The sequence below is a fragment of the Hylaeus volcanicus genome, chromosome 1 (assembly GCF_026283585.1).
Source record: "Hylaeus volcanicus isolate JK05 chromosome 1, UHH_iyHylVolc1.0_haploid, whole genome shotgun sequence".
NCBI classification, from domain to species: Eukaryota; Metazoa; Arthropoda; class Insecta; order Hymenoptera; family Colletidae; genus Hylaeus; species Hylaeus volcanicus.
This window is the reverse complement of record NC_071976.1, coordinates 31,329,014-31,354,362: the sequence shown is the minus strand read 5'-3', so window position 1 is coordinate 31,354,362 and position 25,349 is coordinate 31,329,014. Positions and strand designations below refer to the sequence as shown.

The 25,349-nt window shown below is 46.1% G+C and overlaps 1 protein-coding gene across 1 annotated transcript in view; it reads right to left on the bottom strand.

Annotated features, from left to right (window-relative positions):
• LOC128878619 (kin of IRRE-like protein 2) overlaps nucleotides 1-25,349 on the bottom strand; it is a 161,551-nt gene that overhangs the window by 14,436 nt on the left and 121,766 nt on the right. The window contains exons 3-6 of the mRNA XM_054126940.1: nucleotides 18,080-18,263; nucleotides 15,923-16,058; nucleotides 12,644-12,852; nucleotides 213-482 (exon numbers count right to left, since the gene is read on the bottom strand). Coding sequence (XP_053982915.1) covers nucleotides 213-482; nucleotides 12,644-12,852; nucleotides 15,923-16,058; nucleotides 18,080-18,263 — 799 coding nt within the window. The remainder of the gene's footprint in view (nucleotides 1-212; nucleotides 483-12,643; nucleotides 12,853-15,922; nucleotides 16,059-18,079; nucleotides 18,264-25,349) is intronic.

Genomic DNA, 25,349 nt, shown 5'->3' with positions numbered 1-25,349 from the left:
CTGACTCGGGGTGAAAAGCGGTGGCACCGACCATTGCGCCAACGTAGATACGAGTAACCGAATAATTCCCCTTTCGAGAGGTGGAATAAAATTCACGAGATAGGGGTTAATAGGCCGTTGGTATCTCGGCCGTTAAGGGAATGATCGTGGTTATTTTCAGGACGTTTGGCCCGCTTGCAGGGAGGGTGGAAACGAGGGCAGGAAACACTTACAGTTAACGGACACTTGAACGGACACGGGGCTGCTTTCACCCTCTGTGTTGGCCGCCTCGCAGATATAAACCGCCGCGTGATTCCTGTAGATCGGCGAGAACAGAAGGGTTTCCCCTATGCTGGCCACCTCTGTCACGCCTGGGCTCTTCGTCCTCCTCCAGAGGATCGAAGCCGAGGGATTCGCGTCTGCCAGGCATCTTATCTCCAGCTGATCTTGACCCTCTTCCAGCTGGCCGGTTGGAACGCCTACCAGTCTCGTTTCGGGCGCGTCTGAAAGGTATCCCCGCGTTAGACAAAGAGATTGTAAACGGAAGATACACAGGATGCGGCAAACTTCGCGCTACGATCTGTCGAGGGCTGATTCTTTGTGAAAATGCGCGATGCACGCGAAGCTTCCCTTACGGAAACTGCCCATCTCAAATATTCGTTTCTCTAAAGTAGAATTCAAGCGGACTTGGGATACGCGTTTCTCGATATTCTTCCTTTGTATTTGTTATAAATTTTATGATTGTATGTTCATCTATCTATCTTCTAGCTAGTTAGAATCAGGTACAAAAGACAGAAACATCGAGATATGGTCAGACACGCTCTTCCAGCAAGTAGAATTGTGCTGAACTGGCCACACACAGGACAGACAGTGCGACTTAGGACTAGGACTTTAAGTTACACTTTTTACAGCATTTCTCAAGCAAAGCATCTCAAAATCGAATCCTACTAAGATGTTTCTTTTCCTCCGTTACGATAGGGGCATTTTGTTCAGGACCTCGGATAATTCCTTACATTATACATCACTGGAATTACAATCGTTTCCAACAATCGTGACGCAGCGTTCGGTTCCCGTCGGATGTAATATCCTTGTTGCGTTTCCATTTGCAAACGATCGATCGCGAATACAAGCGGAATTTTAATTATAGTCCCGCGATCGCGGTGGACACCCGCTGCTGGAGGAGGTGTGGGGGAACGTTGAAATTAATTTTCATCTTAAAAAAGGTCTATCCGCGGGTCGGCGGGAGGAGAGCGGTCCTTCGACAAACGAGCAAGAGAGATTTAATCGGAATCGCGAACGGGAATTGCTATCACGGCTTTAATCATACCGGGGCCCGAGCGCCGCCGCGAACGCGGAACACTGCGAAAAATAAACACTCGGCCCGCGGGAGAGTAAACGCAGCCACGGCCAGCAAGTTTTCAGATTAAATCCTTCGTTAATGAGCGCGTAATTAAAAGTGGACCCGGGACCCGTGTCGTCTAGCGAGACCTCGTCGATCGACGATGACTCGCGACCTGCGCACCGGTTCGATTCGAACAAAGACAACCTCTTGGTATCGTGGTGAAATAAAGGAAACAAAAAAAAAAAGGAAACAAGCACCTGGAAAATCGATGACGGAGTGGAAAACAATGGGACACGCGCGAGCGTTCGAGGCTAGAAATGATGAATCAGAACATGCCAGTGACGCTCTGTGTGACCCTCGTGAAATGAAAATTGGGGGCTTTATCCGAGGAAGAACGATCGATTTTCTATTCAACGAGTGTGTAGTCATTTTGCTTGGTTCTATTTTCAATCGTCGATGAAATTAGATCTTGTAAGAAGTTGAGAATGTAAGACAGAGAGAAGCAAGGACAATTAATGCCTCGTTTTTCTAAAATTACCATTATACATTAACGTAGATGGTGTTTTTTCAACTGTCCTCCATTACAAATGAGTAGTAACAATGCATTTCGGAACATACCGTCGGAGGCTGGCTCCGATTGCAGTTCCAGGCAGCCCTTTTTCTCGACTGCGTAATGCGCCACAGGAGGACGAGCGGACTCTATGGTATTTCGTTATTCCTTGTCAGAAATAATTAGTTAGCCGCGGTTTGCGAAAAAATTCAATTACAGCTGCGCGCAGTTAATCCTTCGGCCGTTTTCCCAGCGGGAGTAACAGGCAGCCGTCCTGAAACTCGCCGATTCCGGTTCCCCTGGCTAATCGATGCGCGTCGCTGACAGGCCTGGAAAAATCTCCGGCCATTTCGTTTTTTTTTTTCTCTCCTCCCTACCCAAGTAATTAATCGACGAATTCAAATCGATTGATTAACCGTTCGCCCGACTGAAAAGAGTTAATTGGCCTTCAGCGTTGAGAGATCGCGGGAAGGCGAGGCTCTGCAACGTTCCTGGAACAATACATCATCGGAGGACGCTCGATGGATTTGCTCCGAATCGTTCGATTTTTCAGAGCGTGTCCAACAAACGTAGCGTGACAACCCGGAAACGCTGAGTTTGATTAATGTCGCCCAGCGATTGTACATTCGTAACAGCCTGTCCATGGACTTCTCCCTTTTTTCGATGATGTTCTAATACCATCAATTTATCGATCCGAGGCTCCGACAACAAATCGCACGATTTTTCAGCACGAGGCTCCTCCGCGAGGTAATCGAGCGAGCTGTTGATAGCAACGCCGATAGGACGTCTTTATTGCGACAAGATTGTCAAGAGAGAAATTAATAGCTGCGGATCGGGACGACCGAACGCAGTCTGACACTAGCGAGTTTATTCGAATATAAATATTCGGAGGGACGATTGTTAAATACGAAATGACGAACGTACTTTTATCTGGGTCTTTGAAATATTTCTACGAAATTATATCAAAACAGTTTCGAAGGTTTATGTCGAGTACTTTGACTATAAAAGGAATCATGAAAATTGCCTGGATATAAATGGAAAAAAAAAAGACCAGAGATACCCTCTTGAAGGTGTCCACGGCCTTCGCCGTTCGTTTGCAGCTGGATTTTCAGTCTCCACAAAGCTTTCGATTCGGAACGCTTGGACGTGGAAAACAATTTACCGCATTAATACACAATTACTCTCCTCGCACCCTCCGGGGCTCTTCCCGTTGATTTTAAACCAACGAAACTGCCGCCTAGCCGTCGAGAAACGTCACAAATGACGGTTAATTAATGTCGGAGCACAGATCCAAATTGTATTAATTAATAGTTTCAACCACGACCTATTTCCCATGGGTGAGGGGAGAGCCAAAAAATAACGAGCTCCCATTCAGACTTGGAAATACGATTACGCAACTAGCAAAGAGAACCGACTGAACCGGGGAACTGTCTACCGTGAAAGCTCAATGTCCCAGTCTTTGGCGCAACTTGTTAGAACGAGGGAACCAGGATAACTCGATTGCAGGGTTAATCTCTTGTCAGTTACAAACCGTTCACAAATCTACCTGTCCTTTTTTAATGAATATCGAACAATGCCTTTTACATTGATCACTGTCTGTGATCACTCTCGAGACGTACCATTTAAATATCTCGTGCCCATGAAAATGGATGACACAATAATATTTCTTCGCGAACAATTCTGCTTTCCAAGACTCTAACGGATGATTCTCCTTTTCAAGCAAATCTTCCTGGACAAAAATTTCCACTGTCGTTCTATCGACGGACGTCCGTCTTTCTCGATCAAAACCTCGTTCTAGGAACATCGCGTTTTTCGCGAAGGTACGTCGTACTTCTTGGTAGATTGATCGAGTAGATGTAAAAAAGAAAAAAAAAAAAACAATCGTCCCTAATGTCTTCCCCATGGAAAATGAAACGATATCCTCGTTTCGAGGGGCGCGCAAATCGAGTTCCGCGTGTACTCACTTCGAATCAGTTGAAGATCTTAGGGCTCGGTTTTATTCAGCCGCGGAAGATCGATTACTCCGTGAGTGGAAACACGAGGAGCATCATTAGTTATGTTCGAGCAGCCTCGACCACAATACCCCCCCCTCCCCTCCCCCCCGAAGTTGCGTTTCAATCTCCGCGTCGTCTATAGTTTTGCAGCAAGACAGTAATCTCCGTGGTTCTGGCTTCAATCTATTACACGCGTAACTCAGTTTCGTCGTGGCTCCGTTCCATTAATATATAATAGAGATATCCTGTTCCCGGTACGCTCGCGATTAGCGACGGGATCAAGTACCTTGCAAGTGGATCGGGGAATATAAGTAAAGTACATCCAGGAAACGAAGGTAATACTTCCAAGTAGGGGTAGTAGAACAGAACTCCCATCGAGCAACTTCCGAACTTTGATCGAGTGTCTTGCCTGATATCTCGCTATGGAAAAGCTGCGGTAATTATAAACTAACGTAATTAAATACAAATAATTGCTCGATAGATGCGAGCAAACTTTCGGCTCTTTCAACGTTCGCGATTTGGTATTCATCGAGTCAACGTACGGGGAAGATTTAGGGGCTTCCGAGACTGTTGCTGGAAATCGAAACGTAATTCGACACTTTAAAGTTTCACTTTGGATGTTCCAGCGAACGTTTCCACGTTTTCCTGCCTCTGCCTTAGCCCCGACTCGGATTCGCGAGCGACTTTCCGCCCATCTTTATGCACGATGCGCCGCGATGTCGGTCGAATTTACGACGCATCGTCCTAACGACACGCTCTATCCCGACCTTTAAAAGTATGGTCGCGCGTGATGAGGTCCCTGCGATCGACAGAGAATTCGTCCTCTCGAAGTCACCCGAAGAATCGCGAGTTAGAAATTAATTTCTTTCGCTTTCACGAGGAGAATTTCGTCGTTTGGGGCGGCAAGGCGTAAAGCGGTGATCCAGTTGGACCGATGGGCGAAAAATGAAAAGGTCGAGCGGGTGGGATGCTCTGGAATCGAATCATCGTTTCTATGGGCAGTGCAGGTAGCTTGCGCAGCTGTTCATTTCACGTAACAATGATTTCGAAATACGCGCGAACGAACACTCGCTGACCCATTCACAATTTCAGCTACATTCCTCTCCCGCCCTTCCGCTATCTCTCTCTCATCCTTCCGTTTTTCCAGCCGACCCGTTCTCGCGCTATCCTTCTCCTTTCACCCTCTATTACTCCCTTTTTACCGTACCTGTCGGCGTTTTATACGAAGCACCCGCCGGGTGTCGGTGTGTATGCACCGGACTGGTCCTATTCGTGTGGTTGCACAGCATGTTTCTCCGCGGGAAAGCCTCCGCAGCTGCTCCGAACGCCGCTGGTATTCGCTTTTGTTTCAGTTTTACTTGTTTCCCGTGCTCCATTCCCCGCGTTTTGTACGCGTCGCCGAACACGAACGTCAGCCGTGTGACTGGCATCTTCGAAACCGTGACGCGTCACCGTCCTCGCTGTTTTCGCACCTTCCGTAATAGATCGCGACGGACCCCCTCTCCCACTCGTGTAACAACCAGCTGAATCCACCTTCAAGTGTCCGAACCCTCGTTGCGGTTTACCCGACTCCTAGCGACGCGGGGTGCGACAGGGTCAGAAGCAGTGTTATACCAACCACCAGTACAGAACGATTTCCCCTGACGCAAGTTGAAAAAAAAAACCGTGAATTTGATTCAAGACACCTTGAAATATTTTATTTATCTATTTTATACAGTTTCTCACGAATTGATTTTATTTAAAATTTAGTTAAAAATTAATAAGTGCCGTTACGTGTAAAAATGTAATACATAAAAAAAAAGATCAATTACTTAGACACGGGAATGCACTGCGACGAATCTCCCGCGCATCTACCTTGCGTATTACGCAGGAAACGAGTAAAAGATCGCGACCGCTGCGTGAAAGGCAGCTCGAAAGCTACGGTCCCACAGAGGAGGCGTTCAAAGATTAATCGTAATCCTCTTTGCGAGCATGTAGAAACGTTTGCGCAGAGAGAATGGTTCGGGTAGCTGTGCGGTCGATACGGCAATAACTGGCGGGCAAGCTGGATCAATTGCTCGTAGGATATTAAATTAATACAGCTGACACGGCAATTGACGTGTTTTGTCGCGTTTCGGCTGTGATTCCAGGGGAATTTTTGATTATCGACGGGCGAACACCGCGGAACGGGAGCGGAACCCGTGGATGGAACGTATCGATCGGGAAAAAAAAAAATTTGTATTCAGGCTGGGCGTTCCGCGTGGCTCACAGAGCTACAACGTTATTACCCGCTCGACCGTTTTGAAGTTTACCGAAGACTGCCGGCGAAACACGGCTCCGGTCCCGTCAGCTGTACATTCGAAAACTACGTGCCCGGTGCATAAATCGCGTCAGTCTCTCTTGGACTTTTCAATAAATTCCCGCAGCCCGGCGTTCGTTTTCGGACAATGCTTCATGAATATGCGATCAGCATCGGTGCCAGTAAATTACAGGCAAACGAGCGCAACGTTGATCGAAACAAATTCATTATCGCGCCAACGGACGGCTGGAACCGATAAATTTTTCCCAGCCGGAAAAATCTTCGACCGTCCACGGACCGTATCGAACCGTTACTCCGACATTCTCTACGAATGGCAGTTTCGCAAATAATAGTAGCAGGAGACTCGTAGATTTTAATCTACTTCTGCAAGATGATGGATTACAGGCTCTGGCTGCAGGTTGTGAGGTACCAAATGCAGTGACTCGATTGGTTCAGAGATTTAAGTGATTAAAGCAGTGATTCTTGACCTTTTCGATGTCGCAGCACGGGGTAGAGAAAGATGCTCGGTCTTTTTGTGTTCGAAGATCTGTCCGAGTTTGGTGATCGCGAGTAATTGCAGTGTTGCGAGGGTGAGCCATTTCAAGCGTAAACGTATCGATTTTATACGAACGCTCTTTCGAAAGTATATCGTAACAAGCCCGAAGTGACGGCTAAACCGCTGAACAGATTTCGATAAAATTTGGTAATTTTAAATTCGAAATTTTATCTTGATAAAAATAAGGTATCAGTTCGAAATCTAAATATTTGTAAATAAAGAATCAGAAATATCGATTGAAACATCCGTGTTACAGAAAACAAAAAACAGTCGTTGACTGGTTCACGTGGATGAATTGTCAGTCAAACGCAAACGACATAAAATAAATAGTATTCCACGCGGGTGACACCGCGGGGCGCAGCTAGCATTTTATAAATAATAGGATAAACGTTTTCTTCGGAAGACTATGGCCGTTCGGAAAGAGCTCGAGGAAAATGAGTTGTTGAATGCGGCAAAGAATGCCTTTGCATAATGTTTGCGTTCGTAGTCAATTCACCGTCGAATATACATATATACCCGTTTGGATATTTAAATGTCTGTCAGTATGTCACCGGTCCCTTTGTGCTTTTTTTTTCTCAACGGGACAGCGTTCGTTTCTGCGCTACGGATAAAAGTTAATTAACGAATTCGCGTGCGCGCGCGCGATGGCTTAATTAAAGAGGAGGCGAGGAATGGAAAAAAATTTCCCACGGAAACGTTGAAACAGAAATTTCCTCTAACGCGACACAAAAGACGCAAAATGTTCGCCGCCACCGCCCCTCGAAAACGTGTACTTCTTTCTTTTGCGTATTTTTTTTCTCCCCCCTTGTTTCACCGCTTTTTTCGCCCCTTTTGTTCGATCTCCCGACACCCGCCGCCTGTAAAAACAGAGGCGTTTGAAGTTTACCCAAAGAACGACTGCCAGGAATACGGTTCAGCGAATATTCGTCGGACTCTCGCGTCAGCTGCGCTTTCGAACGTCCATCGCGCATAAATTCGCCCTTCTTCCCACCTACCCGAAGGGAAGATGTAACTTTTCGACCAACTTCGTTACGACTGGCTTCCTACAAATGAAATTTTCAATTTGGGGGAAGCTGACACGACGTCGCGACTTCTATTGGACGTTGCGACCATGTTGGATCGACTTTTCATCCCTTTTCTTGCTGATTCGTCTTCATCGCGATCTACTCGATAAAATCTAAACAATTGCATCTAACACGGATCACCCGTTCTCCGTGGTATAATATTCCAAACGAAATTCTAGAAGTGGAACAATTTCGTCAGTGCGCTCTTCTAGGGGATGCAACGCGAGGCTCCATTACTCGACGCAGCCCTCTCGCCGGCATTTCGGTCTGGGAGAACGGGTCCGTTGGAAGTTCGACGAAAGATCGAGTGGCCGAAACACGGGCAAACGAACGACCGCCGATCCATTCGCATCAGCTGCTCTCTTCTCGAAGAGTGCATCAACGGAGTGCAAGCCGTCGTTGCGGCAAAGTAAACGTCGGGTCTGCGGAACGCGAAAGGGTGAGTCAAGGATAGGGGCGACGAGAGCGATGGAACGACGATTCGAAATTCGAAGCTGGAATACTCTTGCGTTCCGAGGTGAATTTTTTTTAATTTTTCTTAAAAATTGTCGAGTAATCAAAAAATAGTGCACTGGGCGAGAGGCTGGATTCTTTGCATTAAATAATTGAAAGAAGAGTTCCTTGCAAGAGTAGTCTAGCTTTGATACGAAATACGATATAGTGGTAGCGGAGATGTTAAAGGAGATTCGAAGAATGAACATTTTCCATTCTAAATCCAGTTTTCTAATGGCAGAATTCGATAGATTAATGAATTTTCTATACTCTAAGGGTATATTATAAGATTCTAGAATACCCTGTGTAGCATCGTTCTTCAGGATGTCTCCGTCTCCACTGTTTAAATGTTTGCAAATCCGCGAGTTCCCCCAGGAATCGTCGAGTCTCGAGCTGGAACGGGAGATTTCACGCGGAAAGAATTACGCCACGTCGGGGATCGTCGGTGGAAGCGATTAATAGAAGAAAAATTTCGGTTCGTTCGTCGGCTCTGTCGACGGCGAGATCGATTCGGAATCTGATTACAGGGAACTGTTCGTCATGGTTAAATTACTGGCTGGGAATTGAGACGACGAGGGAGAGGGAAACGAGACGTTGGATTATTTACATTTCTACGCGTTCTTCGAGCATCGATGCATCGATCCAATAGATACAATACCGGGCGAAAGTACCCACGTCGATTACTAATATCGCCTCGATGAATTTGCTTCCATTGGTAATCGTTCCGCAGATACCGGAACTGATGCGCGCGCTGGTAAATACAGTTCATTTGTACCAGTCGTTGCGAGCAAATTTATCAGACCGTTTCCTATTCTAATTTTTGAAATTTCTGACTATTCAGTACGTACAAAGCGAACCAATCAGGGCTGACAAAATACGGAGGAATACGTAGTTCGTTATGCGTGATCGAATTAAATTAAACATGACAAATAATTGACGGTTAAAGAAAATGTACAAACAATAAAGAACCTTGCCGAGCGCGTGTACGTAGTTTATCAACGGGTTAAACTTTAACATATCCTGCGTATATTTCATTTCTTGTTAAACGAGTCTAACAATCACGATACACAATACTCCAGTTACGCTAGCATCGCAGGAATTTAATAATCAATATTAATGCGCAACATAAAATATCGAGAGAAGTCGAATTGCGGTCCGATTGGATTACAGCCTGTCTATACAAAATTTTAACGAGACTGTTGAAAATTAAGTTACATTATTCCGTTACCGAGAGGATCCAAAAATCGAGCTCGAAAACATTCGTATAAATTCGTTCGTCGAATCGAATGATCACCAAATTTCCGCCACGACTCGTCCATGTGAAAATGTATCGGTTGCCATGTTTTATGGATTTAAAAAAAAAAAAAAAAAAGTGGAAAAAAAATGGAAAAAAAATGAGTGAGAGACAACCGATGTATCATTGTATCAACATTCACGCGGGCGTAACATTTCCAGAAGAAGCGGGTAACGCGCATCGCGTTTTTATTATTTTCACGCATACGCGAAGCTTCCCCGCGTCTGTTCCCACCGTTTACGTTTCCCCAATGCAAATAGAATGTTTATATCTCCCGGTTGCCGCGCTGTGCGCTGATAACCGGTTTAGCTGAATCGTATTACGATGCCGGGTGTATATTTTTTTTTTTTTTCACTGGTAGTCGCGGGAATCGTATGTCGATCGAGGGAATCGATTCGTCGACCATCAGTCACCGTTCCTCGTTGCCAGTGTTTCGTGAAAAACGATTCGAAATTGCTGGACGATGCAGCCGAGCTCGAATTGTCGATAAGGTCGAAAAGCAGGACGTCAGGACGCGGCGTTTTGAGGGAGATTGATGAGGGCTCGCGGTTACCGCCGTGTGTACAGAGTTAAATTGCTCCACCGTGTGTGTGTGTGTGGGGGGAGGGGGGGTAGTTTCGGGGGTTAGCGCAGAGAGGGTTTGAGGTCTGTTCGGTGCACACGCAGCTTTCCTGTCCCGGCTGTCGTTAACACCGATTTATTTGTTGCTCGATGTTCTTTCGCGGTCTTTCCGGGGTCAAACGACCGTGCTGCCACCGGTAACTACGTCGTAACCGAGCCCGGGAGTAAATAACGCTAGGTTTACGCGATACCGATATCATTTGTAACAATTTCGCTGCGACGTTCGCCGTTCCCGCGACACCGATGAGGATTCACTCCGTTCCATTTACTTCTGTCGTCCTTTCGTCCCCGCCAGTAAAGTCAAGCGTTGATTCAAAGATCCGCGTGAAAAGTACGATGGGTTAATATGGAAGTATTGAAACCCTTGAATTTCTAAGTATAGGAGCTAAGAATAAATTATTAATTGAATTTATTTGAAATCACGTAACACTCGTTCTCCGATGCCATTAGTAACAATTTCGCTTCACCGATTACTGTTTCCGCGACGCCGATGAGAACTCGCAACATCGCTCTGTTACTCTGCGAATCAATCTGTTTCCATTAAGAGCTAGAATTCCAGCTGCGCGTGATTTCATATTTCGTGGATACTGGTATCGATATTCGGTAGTTTACGGACGATCCAAAGCACTGAAACCTTTAGCTAAATTACAAATGTACGCTACGACTACGAATTTAACCCTATAAGGGAGCATCGTATGTCTAACGAATTTTGTTTGTAAGATTCCTGTGATTCCTGTTCGCACATTTTGCAACGAGATGGCGCAAAAGCGCAAGGAATTAAACCTATGTACTAATTTTTCATTCGAGAAACTTTTCCCCACGTCTGGCGTTCCTCAAGCATATCCCGCGCGTTTCGTCGTCCCGTCAGCGGCGAAGAGTTAAATCGTTCTCCGCATTTGAAAACAGGAAACGAATGCTGATTAAAACGTTCACCGTGCGCGGTGCATTCAGCGTTGCTGGATGCACGGAAGGCGCTTCGTTGCGCGAACAACGAGAAAAGAATCTACAGAAGCGCGCCGTTGAAAGGACCATCTTTTTTCCGACGTTCCGTCTGTTCTTTTGGCGAGCAAAAGCCACGGCAGCTGCGATTTTAATCTCACTCTCCGCCTTAGCTCGCCCCGTTGCGCCCTTCGATCCAAACAAATTCGGTGCGCGCTGGCGAAAAAGAACCTGGCCGATCGAACTTTCGGAGATATCACGAAATTACTCGCACTTAGCTTTTTCCCGGGGAAAATTGTTTCCAGCGCGGGATCTCGTTAAAAAAGTTCGAGGAACGCTGCACAGCGGGAAAGTTCTGAGTATGATCGGTGGAAATCCCCTTCCAGCGATCGTTCTTAAGTATTAATCCCTTCGCTAATCCGTATCAGCATCAAGCGCCCGGAGATAGTAACGTAACCCTTCCTTTATAGCCGGTGGTAGATCGTTGGTCCAAAAACTGTAGTATGGAAATCTGGGACCTTCTTTATCGCTACAAAAAAAAAAAAAAATCACTCTAGGATTCCAGGACGAAACACTTGGCGCGTAACAGGCAAGAAGATTCCAACACGCCGCGAAGGAGTAAAAGAGGCGTCTGATGCGAGAATCTCGTTAAAAAAGTTAAAGGAACGCGGGAACGGAGAAGTTTCGAGCACGATCAGTGGGAATCCCGTTCCCGTCGAGCCAGCGATCATTCTTAGGTATTAATCCCTTCGCTAATCCATATTAGCATCAAGCTCCCGCCAGAACGTTATAGAACGGGCTTGTAACGAAGGTCTGCCCTTCTTCGTAAATCGGAAATCTCGTTTATGCGAGAATCCTTCAGGCGCGATCGACGTAACTCGATATCGTTTGTTAAACTAGTTCCCAAAATTAATTTCCCTCGATCTGAATCCCATCCCTGTGGTCAGCGTTAAAATATCAAGTCCAGGGAAAAATATTTGCTTTCGATATCGGCCGTGGACACGCCGGACACGCTCGAGCGATTACCGACTATGCGACCGAGCGGAAGCTCGAGGTATTCGAGGTTCTAACCACCTGACGGAGGTAGCTGGCGCGTTATATTTTCACGAGGTCCAAGACGAAATAGAATTTGGGGAAGATGGGAAGGTATTTTTAACGCTACAACAACGAGGTCGACGTATACCTATTCTATGCCTTTCATGGGAAATCGAATTGTCGGTATAATTAGTTTACTATTTCAATAAACGTCATAATAAGTAGCGCCAAAAGCGGTGTTCGGATTAATTGGTTTGGAAAAATGTTGTAAATCATTTCCATACTAAAGAAAGTTTTCACGAGTCCTACCACGAATAATTGCTCATTATCCCTAAAGAAATCTCTATCTTAGAGACTATTCTTGTCCCGTTTCGCCCTATTCGAAATACCCTTCGTCCGTGTCCTAACCATACACCAGCAACGAAGTCTCGAAGATCCTGTGGCGCGTCGTTCAAAGTAACTTATAATATTATAAAACAGAATGAAAGGGTGTACTCACATCGCACGTCGAATCTCACTTCCGTGCTGGAGGACATGGTCGGGTTGGCGTACGCAGGATGAATGGCAACACACCTAATCGGCTGCCCGTAACGTGACCGTTCCGCCATAATCTCGCAGACGCTGTAGGTCGCCCAAGTGCGGGGATTATCTATCTCCGTCGAGTTTACCTGAGGCCTCAGAGTCCTCACTTCGGTCTCGCCCACGTACCTGCGCGCATTTCCCCCGAATATTTGCATTTCCAATGGCCGTTCTGTAACAACTCTTGCGCGGAATGAAATCCCACGGACACCGACCCCTTGCTCGCTCTCGCCGCGACCTTCTTCTTCGACTCGCCCCCACTCTGCCTCTTTGTTTATGTACCTGTTTATCGCGCTAAGCTTGTCCTTCTTGGTTTCATGTTTACTTACATGTCGAATTCGTTACGCAGTCAGTTTCATAAACATTCGTACCCAGAAGTTTGTCTAAATTAAATAACATGTTTGACATTTCCAAATAAATGTTTCATCATAAATATTGTTGAGGTATTTCAGTTAAATACTCAATTGGTAGCATTATTAATATACAGGCCCAACGTCAATTTGTTTATTATAAAATGGTCAATAATACACACACACGCACACTAATCGCGGCGATACAACAAAAATAATAGTGCTACAATGGCGAAATAACAATTGTATGATTCACACGTGCTCACTCTCAAAGGTCTCTCGAAGGAAGTAAGAGACAGGCGTAAGAGCACATGTTATCAGGCAAAAAAAAAGAAATTACGTACATACGCTCCATCTGCTAAATTTAGCGCGTACCTCTTTCGCACTCGTACTATTGTTTTCGTGAGTGGAAGGCGGGCTACTCGAACAGTTTACTTCAACAAATATGTACATGGATATATTTTGCACTTCTATATTTATATATAATGAAAAATTTATTTGGAGACATCGAACCTCTCATTCCTGAAATAAACGCAGAGAGTACGAATATTTATAGGACCGACTGTATATTCAATTCTTCTTTTCTTGCATATTTTCGTATTGCGTAAACACGCTTGGTCTTCAGGAACCACGCTCAGAACTTTCTATTTTTCCCGTTCTCTCCCTCTTTCTTATACTTTTACTTACTCCGCCGAATTCTTTCTTCCATTCTCTACATTCTATCTTAAGGTATACACGGTATACATGGTCCAGAGCCAACTTTTCAATTACCAAGTAGTAGGATCGTATTATGCTTAGAATCTCCCGGAATATCTTAGTCTCGAGCGGATCCTGACACGAACAGCCAACGTATTAGCACACCCTGCAGGGGTAAACGCGATTTCGCGCGAGGGGCTGCACAGACACGCGTCGTAACTCCGGTCTAGCAATAATCAAATCGCTTATGCGTATCCATACGCTCGGCAATGTCAATTAGGCTAATTCTCTAACGCGCAGAGAGAGAGAGAGAGAGAGAGAGAGAGAGAGAGAGAGAGAGAGAGACACGGATAGCAGGGAGCTCGTCTGGAATTCTCAGACTGCCATGGCACGCGTCCCGTCGCTCAAACTTTCCGCTCAACGTCAAAGTTTCCCCACCGATCCGAGGACCTCGGCATCGCTCCTGATTCGCCTATAAATTAATTAACGTTTCTCGCGTAGCTTATCGTCATCCCCCTAGCCGTTATCTCGCCGTTTCGTTCCGTCGCCGGGGCTTTCTGTTATTTCTACGCCTCGGGGGCGCAAGCAAACCCTGTAGCTCCTTAACTTCGTCTAGATACCTAGCAGGAATGGATCATGATTATTCATGGGCAACCGGAGAGCCGACGCTACCATCGGCAAGATCCACAAGGTGCATTACAGGGGCCAGGATGTTCGCGCAGGGAAAACTAACTGGCGCGCTTCGAACAAACGACAGGGTATGCATGTATTGGCAATCCTGATGACGCAGACTCGCTGGATTCGGGATGGCACTTTTCGAATAATAGCCCACGGGAACGCAAGATTCCCCACCCTCTCTCTTTTCGCCCCGTTCGTTAAATCTGCAGTTACGATTCATAAAGCCCTCTATCGAATTGAATTTAAAAATTAGATTCGATTCGTCTCGCGTGTACCTTGGTCTGGTTTGGAGGAGAACTTTTGTCTTGGGGGCAATCACCGGGTAAATAATTCATTAGCGTTACACTGGCGACGTTGGCCATGCCTCAGTTCCGTTTCTCGGAGAATACCTCGAGTGTACCCTTAATCCAAAAAGGAATACAATGTGTCGCGTTTTCGAATAAGTTACACACAATGTATACACCGAGAAGCTTGAATTAAAATTATAACTCGTATCGAAATTCTGATAAACGAGACAATTTTAACGCGATCCGTAATGATATTTGTCAAAAAACGTTTGTTTAATTAAAGCTTTTCAACGTCGATGAATGTATACGCATGTTTGTGGGAGTATTCACCCAGTCCCGTAGTTCGATACCCAAGCAACCTCGAAGTAATTACAGTGGTAATCGTTCGATTACCGGGGAAGCGCCCGTCTCTCTCATCGGAAGGGCGCGAAAGACACGGCTGGAATTAAGTTGTCCAAAGTCCGCGAAACGAAATCAACTCGGGAGTGGCGCCGAGCTTAATCGAATCAATCCCGAAAAGGAGCGCAGTTTCTCTGCAACGATTGAGCGCCGCGGAGAGATAGAGAGCGGGAGCAATCTAGACGCATTCAAACGTTTCCTTAAAAAACCCAACGCTGTTACTCAAATCCTTCCTCGTGCAAAGACTACTCGGTCTCAATTCCGCAGACGGCTTTCCGCGCTGCTTTTCATCTCTCGACTGATTATCAAGAAGCTGTGGTTCGAAGTAAAAACAACGGGTAGTGGACGTCTTCCAAGCATTTTTTTTTTATAAAAATTACTACTTCCTTCGCATTTCATCGAGGTTATTGTATCGGAGGTCTAAATTTTTGAAGAAAAATATTCGTTAATACACGGGTTTAAAATCGAGTTTGAGATCAATGTGTAACTCTTACTACTTTTGTTTGATGAATTACCTAGGACTTATAATAATTTCTGTACGTAGTATATAGCTCGTTCAATGACTGCCTTACTGCTTTTTCTATGCATTGAATTACCTACTATTGACGTCCACTCCCGGTGCATTTACCGTGAATCAGCTTTGGCAAACGGTACAGAGGATCGCTTCGATGGAAGTAATCGGCAGTGGACTGAAAGCTGTTGCACGAGGAAGAGGGAAAAAGGTCACGGCGAGAGGGGTCACCGATGAACGGTAAGTAGTAGAGAATCTACGGTGCAACGATTACGAACCATTTAATTAGAGGCGAAGGATTCCCATACCGCGCTCTGCAAGTGAGCGTAGCGATCTCACCTGCTCGGGCTGTCACGTTGCTGCCGGGTAGAAGTAGACGATCCGCGTACTCTATCTGCGGTCGTTGAGGGCTGACTGAAACCAGAAAATTAACACAGGTTAATTTGTCCGATTTTGTGGCCGAATATCCGGCTACGCGTCGCGTTTGTCCGAACACTGTTCGGTTTGATTACGGGCCATTCCCCTCTAAACTAAATCGATCAGTCTTCTTCCCACACTTTGGGATTTTTATGACGCGATCATATGTCGTAATGTATATAAAATTAGCGGGAGTTTAAGTCCCCTTAATTATTAGCCGCGACGCCTAGTCACTCTTAAATTATACCTTATTTTTTGCAATAATATTTACGTTTATCTCATAGAAATTTGTGCATTTAAGGAGATTTTACTGTAGTAACAAAGAAATGTTTCGTTACAATTGGCTCTTAGTGCGTTATAAATCAATGAAGGGGTTTCCTGAGAAGAAAAAAAATGTCTTGTCGCGGAATATCATCGAGTACGATGCAGCAAATGGCAGCTCCTGTCACTTGATTTTCAATCTCTCCGACTCAACAATAGAATTAATAAAGGTACGGACTCCGACTCAATTGTTTTAATCGAGGATGAGTCTCTCCGAATAAATTTCACTTCGTTTTCGAGAAAATTAATTTCGAAAGCTAGAGGTGTACGTGCGTGCAGAGTGCGACCTGGTCGACGCGTTCGTCCATTAGCGGTTATTTCTACGTGTAGCCGTGTTTGTAAACATTGACAGCGGCACGGGTATTTGTTTTAACTAGTTCGAACTAGATGGAAAATAATAACATAGACGGAAAACAGCTACTATCGTAGCACCGTCGATGTTTGCGAACACCAACGCAACTAGAAACAATGAGTAATGGTCAGACGCGTTAACTAACTCACGTGTCCGACAGCGCGCGTACTCATTCAATTTCCAAAATCGATTTTCTCCGATCGAGACCCAGCGTAAAATAAATAACACTTTCGTATTTTCGGTTCGTTTTCCGCGTAGGAATTATCGCGTTTAATACGTAACAACTTGGTCCGGGCGATTATCGAGGAAAAGTCCCAACGTGCTTTTATCGAAAGACTGGCTTGTATACTATGAATAAAGCGGGGAAACCGGCTCGCACAATTTTTATTCGCATTTTGGCACTTCGCACGAATGCAACGACTGGTCGAATGTAACAATTGAAAAGTTAAAGGCTAGAGACGATAATTATTTTAATTATTGTGACACTATTTTCTGTCTTCGTAATATTGCATTCTAAATTGTTCCTCGGAAAGACGAGTAGAAATAAAAGTATGCTCGCGCATGACTTGTGCTCGAGTCACGCTTCTTTATTTATCGTACAGCTTCGATTGTTTTTATTCGTCATATCGATTCGCGTTTTCGCCAATTCACGCCGGTAATACGACTGTCCTGACCGCGATGTCCGGTCCCCAGACGAACTAGTACATTAATCTTGGCACAATGGGAATAATACCGATGAAAAGCGACGAGCACGGCTTTGACGGGTGTGCAATTTACCTGGCTGACAGTGCGCGCGAGTCATGCACGAATTATCGGCATTTAAACGAATGTCTACATTATTATAATTGCAGATTAACAGGTTTTGTTCCGAAAAATGACCCACACCAGGGTTCGAAGCGTCGATACATGAAATACACGCGGTGCAACCACTTTAGACTTAAAAACATGGAAAAATGTTTTCGAACATGTGTCTATATTTTTATTTAAATATCTATGTTATCCAGCGCGTTACGAAAAAAGTAGAAAACTTTATTAATGAAAGTGGTCTCTAAGGAGTCCTAGCTAAGACTGAATTTGGCCTTTTCTCGGTTCCTTTTAAATATTGGTTCGTACATACACTCATACATACGGACATACATACACAAGAACTGGTGCACGGTGTCACGTGTTCGGTAGCGGCCACCGATCACCGATCACCGAAAAGCGGTGGCGATTAAATTCCCTACAAGTACTATATACTCGACAAATATTCGGTAACACTTCTTAGTCAGATATTCTTCGTTGGTTTCAAGGATTATCATCAAGAATTCGACTAACGAGTAAAATTCGATCGAGTTAACCTTACCTCTGACAACCAGCCTCGCTGGTTCGGATGCTAACGCGTCCTGCGTTGTGAAGTCACTGGCTGTGACCTGACACTGCCAAAGTCCGTCGTCGAACTCCAGGGTGGCGGATCTGACCCACAGCGAACAGTCGCCAATGTCCGGGGATCCCACCCACTCGTATTTCTTCAAGTGCATCCCGATTGGCTGAAACAATTGAAGGGGGGTTCGTTCAGTTCTCGTTACACGCATTGCCAATCACTCGACGACCCTGCGAAATTCCCTTTGCTTTAACCCACTTTACCTTCCGCTCGTTTAGCCAACTCTCGTTACAATTCCACCCCTATCCTGTCCCTACCCCTTCGTTCTCTGTTTTTCCATTCAAATTCGCTTCCGGCTACCTACCCCCTGACCGGTGCAGTCTATCGATACTTATGTGATCGCATAGGAATCATTCAAACGCGTACTAAACATTTCCATACGCTCAAATTCTGTGTACTTTTTATTTTAGGCATTGGAAATACTTTCTCTAAGCCCGAGTCAAGATTAATTAATTCTTAAACATTCCTTTCCAAGCCTGACAAACCTAGCAGCCTGTTAAATCCTCATGTATAAGTAAACGAATAAATATCGCAACCCCATACGTTGCACTACTTACCGTTAATTCAATAAACAAGCTACTAAACTAAACGCTACGCAGCGCGATTAGTCAGCACCGTTGGAAGAAATCTGTCGATTCCATAGCTGGAGAGGATTTAAAAAATGCAAAGCAAGTCGAAGGACTCGCGTAAATCGGGAAGCAGGTGGCCCCAACAGATCCCAGGTAGACAATGACCGGCGTATGTCAGCGTTTTGCCCTATCGTTTAATCGACGAACGAAGGGACGCTCGATCGTTCCTCGTTATCAGAATCCTCTCAACCTCTCTTTCTCCTCTTGCTCGCTCCAACACTTTTCCGTCGGCTTCGAGCGTGTTCGCGTTTCCTCCGAAATGAATCATCGGCCTCTAGCTTCGAAGCTGGAGCCGCTCTTCTCTTCTTTCACGTAGATTAATTCGCTGCCGGCTGGAAAGTGCGGCCTTAGCAAGTTTCGCAGTCATAATGTGGCCGTAATTCAAGGATCGATTCTCCACGGTGCCCGTATAATCTATCCGCTCCTTCTACTCAACCCCTCGCCATTCCCTACGTTTTAGAGGCCCCTCTTGTGCAACCCCCTCGCGCCCGATGGGTTATCGAGGCCAGCGTTATAACACTCCTTGTACATTATCCTGCAAAACTGGATCACGTTGAGCTAAGGTTCGATCCCGCCCTGTTTACCCTGGAAAAATCACGGGTTTCGTCGTTTAACGCTATCAAGGAGTTAACGAGTTCTCGAAATACCATAGCAATCTTAGGTCTGAGAGTACAAGGTCTTCGAATGAATTATGACGGTAAAAGTAACGATAAAGGTAATGCCATTCTCAAGAGAAATGAAGTTAAACTTCATAGCTCTGGTGCACCAAAAAAAAAAACAAAAAAAAAACACCAGGATCAGATTATGCTACCCCTTGATGGGTAGGGAACACTTTTGTTTATCGCGAAAGGTAAATGGAGTTTTCCCGAGCGGTCTGTTTTAAGATGATCTTTGCATCGTTGATTATCAAGACGCATTTCGGAGTGCAGTGGATTTTTCGTTAGCCTACATCCGAATCATATCCCCGCGACGATATTAGTAATGAACACGGCACAGTTGCCGCAGGAGCGTGTACAGTTTATCATTCAACAGTAGACACAATAATACAATGGGAATCCTCGCGATGATTATTTGTGCATAGCGTGGCTGAAGGCAGAGAGCCGAGAGAGACGGTTGCGCGCCCTCAGGACAAGAAGAATAATGAGTTGCCAGCGCGTTGACGTTCACCGTCGCGAGACGAAGCGACGCGTACGCAATTACACGGATATTAGCGTCTTACCCGGTCTCGTATTCGTCTTCGCGTCGATTTTTCACGGTCTCAGCCCCTGACGAGGTCCCAACGAGCAGAAGCATTCCATTCGCGAGAGGGATAAATTCAAGTTTCACGGAGATGTTCTCGATGGGGCACAACTAGGGAACGAGACTCTTAAGATTCAAGGATGGCAACCCTAATCGTAGCTAAGGGTCGTATAAACTGAGTAACCTATTATTTCTGATGGAACATGGAGAGCAACCAAACAAAGTCTGAATCAAATTGGAGCAGAATGGTAAGAGTTATACATTTTCAATCTCTGTGTCGATAAGAATAGTAAACGTTTCGAGGATTTTATGCAGCTTACTTCTAAACAAAATCTGAATCAAATTGGAGCAGAATGGTGAGAGTTATACATTTTCAATCTCTGTGTCGATAAGAATAGTAAACGTTTCGAGGATTTTATGCAGCTTACTTCTAAACAAAATCTGAATTAAATTGGAGCAGAATGGCGAGAGTTATACATTTTCAATCTCTGTGTTGATAAGAATAGTAAACGTTTCGAGGACTTCTATCAAGTTTACTTCCCAAAAGAGCTCTAAAAGTGCGATTTTCCAGAGTGCACGATCCCTCCTCGTCGCGAGTGCTGCAACGGTAACCAAAAATCTCGGAATTTCGAGTGACGGATTGGAGAGAGCGCGGGGAAAGAGCGACGCGCGACAAGAAAAACAGAGTAGCGGCGCTGGAGGCGGTAACTTAGGCGTCTCCGTTGGAGAGTAGACGAGAAGAGGATCAGAGGGCAAGTAAGCGTCACAGGCGTCATTCATTTAAAGGATTAAAATCCACGGGAGCCGGCGGCAACGTACGAGCGTTCACTTACTTAACGGAGAACGGCCCTTATTCCCTTTTCTTCTTTTCCTGTCGGTTCCACGGTCTCCGCGGCTCCGTCTTCGTCGCTCCGGCAGAATTCGCCCGCCACCTTTCCACCTTTTCGTTCGCCTCTGTGTTCTCCGGAGAGGGCCGCGACCAGCAATCAGCGTAATGCACCCGCAGACACACTCCGCCGACCCCCCTATGTCTTCGTTCTCTCTCTGTCCACACAATCGCGCGCCTACCCAGCATCGACGTTCACCGACAGACAGAGACACGTGAACGCGAATGCTCGCAGATTTCTCCCCGTGTGCACGTACGGATCGGTCGACGGAGGAGCAAACGGCCAGGTTACACACCCCTTGGGCCAAAAGGCTCTGATAACGCCATCTCGAGCGATGCAGACGCAACGGCAATCTCTTCGACGGGATACAATCAGACCTCCCTAAGTCCAAGTCGAAGGGAAATGAAAAATTCCTACGTTTGGTAACAATTTTTCGTAGTTTTGGAAGAAAAATGGGAGTGTTTTGTTGATAATGATACGCGCGGAAACAAGAATTCCTTGGCTGTAAGTAGACCGCATATTACGTATAAGAAGTTGAAAAGTATAGAGTTGCTGGGTTGTAAAATCCACAGTGTACGTGTAACGATGACGATGACTATGACGGAGTACATGCGCCTCATGGAAGTCAGTGCCCACAGAAATATTTATTTAGGCCTAGACTAGTTCTGGGTTCTGTTTACTTCCCTGTACTGTCAACTCTAGTCGAATTTAGACATCGAATCGAAATTACTATCCGGCTCCGTCTTCGCAGCGTTCAAGAAAGTTCGAGTCGCAGAGGTCCGGCCATGGATCGCGGGAAGGTGGATCGATGCCCGCGAAACCGTGTTCTTGAGCAACTTACCCCTCAGCTCCTCGATCCTCCGCAGACTTTATCCCTTGTTCTCGGACTTTCGCCGCTCCTTGCAACGGGGCCGAGGAGCTCCTTTTGCCGCGGTGAAAAAGTTGTTAACTTCGAGATTCATTGCCGACTCTTTCGTGGTATGAGTGGGTCCGTTCGACGAGTAGAGGGTGGGTTTGTTCGCGACTCGGTGGGGTTGCGGCGGGTTGAACGAGCGTAAAAGGCGCAGCAGAGGGTTCCCCTCGTCGGAATCTCGTCGGAGGTAAAAAGAGGCTAAGAAGAAGCCGGATAAGAGGGTGCAGGCAGACGGAGAACGAGGGGAAACGGGGTGGCTAGAGGTTGGAGGAACGGAGGAAGCTTTCTGGTAATCCGGCGAAGGCGATTCCCGTACACCTATTTCGCTAAAGTGATTTCGTGCCTTCGAAGGATTCGACGTTTTCTCGCGGAATCGCATCGCGTCCCGTGCAACTTGCCAGTTGCTCTTTCCATCCACCCTACCGTTTGACTCCCATCGTCGGGGAAAAGTGCATCTCGTAAAGCTCCCGGGCGCATGTCCCGTTCGTTTCTAATTCCGGCGTTACGTACCGCCGCGTTACTTCTCGAACGAGAAATATCCTTTTTTAAACCGTCGTAAGCCGCGCCAACGCGATCCGCCTTCCGGTGACGTTTAATCGGTCGGGTCGCAGCTCGACGCCTCCGTGACCCGACACCGATTTTCGCAAATTGTACCTCCTCCTTTGCTTCCTTCGAAATAACCTCCGAAATTCCCTGCGCCTTATCGAATACGTAAGAACGAAGCAAGTTTTTTGGTAATGGGAGGCGAGAACGACGTTGGTCGTATAAGACAGAAAATTGATAAGTTTGAACATTGTTTTTAGCTATGGGCCATGCTATAAGACAGCTCGGATTTACTTTTCAGAAAACTATTGCTCGCCTCGCTTCCAAACCTCGTGTACTTTCAATCCGGAAGAATTTTCTCGCGCACGAAGAATTTTTTTCTGACTTTCATTCTGTCTGCTTAAAAAAAAAAAAAAAAAAAAAAAAAAAGAAAAAAAAAATTCTTCCCCTCCGTTACCTACTGTGGCACCTTTCCTTCGTCGCGCAAAGTACAAGCTACGAGCCCCTTTACCGGGCTAAGGCGTCTCGATAGTTGGCTCTCGTGGATCAGAAGGAGGAGCGAACAATGGCGACGGTTGCGTGGAACGCAAACGAGAACGAAGAGGGCTCGCAGCGTGGAAAGGCGCCCGATGGAACGGTCGGCGTCGTAAACAAGAGTACCACGGATCTCTGGAGAAAATTATCCCGGGTCGTTATTTACATCTTTCATAAATATTCACTGCAGAGGAGAGAAACGGAGAAAGGAGTATCGCTGGCGGGCCTGGGACCAAAGTGGGAGGAACGAGGGACAACAAGGAAGAAAGGGTGAACCGAAGGGAGAGGCGCTGGTTCAACAGGAAGTAACGAGAGACCGCGAACGGCATAAATCTTACGGCTTTTGGCGGCGATCTCGTTTCAGGATCACGGCGAAAGGGGTTGCTTCGCTACTCCGTAGACCGTAATACGATATTTTTACCACCCGAACCGTGTTCGTAACTCACGGTACAGCGGAGACATTTTTATAATAGTTCGGTCGTCGCCGTCGAAGAGCCTCAAGTGAGTTGCTACTTTAGGATAATCCCTGGCTGCCTTTTAAACTCACAACTTTGTGTTAAAATTCTCAATTTTACAGGCTCCTCGATGTCGTCCTTCTATGATGGCGTTCGAACAATATCGATCACCTTCCTAAATTTAACCGCAATTATAACAGTGCGTCAAGAGTGCATCCAAAGGGGTCTCCACGAAATGAATCGAACAATTAGCACGACGAGCAAGTTGATTAATTTCATCGAATATTTGCACGCTCTTCGGCATTGTTGTCGTAGAGAATTCGCAGCGAGGGTCGGAACGTTTACCGTTTAACAAAGTTAAACAATTGCCTGTAATGCTAATTGCTCGATCCATTAAATTTCTAACGAAGCAAACTTCACCACCGGTCATCCCGAATCGGTATCAATAATTTCGGAGGTCGTTTATATCCTCCCAGGGCAATTCCCTCGCGAGCTTCGCGTCCTTCTCGTATTTCTGCAACCGCCAGTCGACTAACGGGATTCAATTACCGCTGCTAATTTGTTGTTGTCAGTCTCACTCTTCGAGCCCCGCCTTCCGGTTACCGCTCGCAAACCATTTTCTGCGCCCAGCATCGTCGATAGCGTTCGCTCCCCTACGCGTTAGAAACGATCCGACGACGGATGATAAATACCGGCGCGTTCACGGTTATCTTCGCGCTGCGAATAACTAGGAAACGAATAACTATGGGGTAAACTTGTTTACATTCGACGGACTCGTCTGTCCCAGCGGTGCCGGAACGAAACTTCTTGCTTAACCGAGCAAACGGAGTTAAGCCACCAATTCGTGCACGGTGTCAGGTAAATCGGCCAGAATTTATGCATATATTTGCATTAACGTCTCCAAAGGCCCAGGGAAAATTCACGGGTCGCTCTCAACGAAACCGTTTGCGGAAACCGGAAGAGTCTATGTCAATGTTACGTTAAGAGCAAACATTTATCTGCTCGTGTAATTTACGTTACGCGCGAGGTGTGGCTTTCGTGGGTTAATTAATAACCACGCGTTATTTCATACTACCCCTAAGTTTCAAACGGGTCCTCCGTTTTTTCTGAAAACGTGAGTCGATGGTTCTCACCCAAGACAACTAAAAAAAGTAATGCCCAATGGATGGCGCTTGTAGCGTCGATAACAGAAATTCCGGTTATTTATCGGACTGTGCGTGTAGTGTCTTCCCCCGAGAAAAACGGTTCTCGACACGCCTCCCAGGGTAGAAAAAATTCATTCGCCGTGCTCGGAGCGAATGTGGGTCGGCCATCGAGCCGATATCTCGCGGCGGTTATTTTTCGAAACGGTTCGGAAAAATTCCGGCCCGGAGATGCGAATGAATCTTAATGGGGAAGCTGTCTCGCGGAATACCAAGACCCGCAGCCCTGTCCCCGAAGACGCGCCAGCCGATAATGAAGATGGATTCGCGAGTAGGGGAGGGAAAAATGTGTTTGCTCTTCGGTTCCGGTCGGGTGGTCGCATTTAGCGTTGGTAAATCGCTTCTGCTATTTTCGCGGGCACCCGTCATCCGCGATCGATGGATGTTTACCAAAGATTTGCGTCAGGGAAAACCTGTGGTAGGGCTTGGGACATCTTGCGGTCCAACGAGGCCATTATCACGTTTCGATAAGTTACGGCGACATTTGGAAATTGCTTGTCAAAGGTTTCAGATTTAAAGCTCTAGTGGATATTACTCCTTATAGTATTCATGACTATGGGGATCGCGTTTCGAAAAGTTGGGAGGACCTTTGCACTTGGAAATTGATTGTCAAAGCTTGTGTTTAAAGGTTTTAGATTTAAAGCTCTCAGTCTCCCGACAGGAATTGACGACCGGTCGAATTGGTCGTGTAGGTAAAGCGGTCGACTGTGGATCCGAGGATCGTGGATTCGAATCTTCGCGCCTTATTTTTCGTTTAGACTCCTACATATGGGGGCTCGTCCGGGATGGG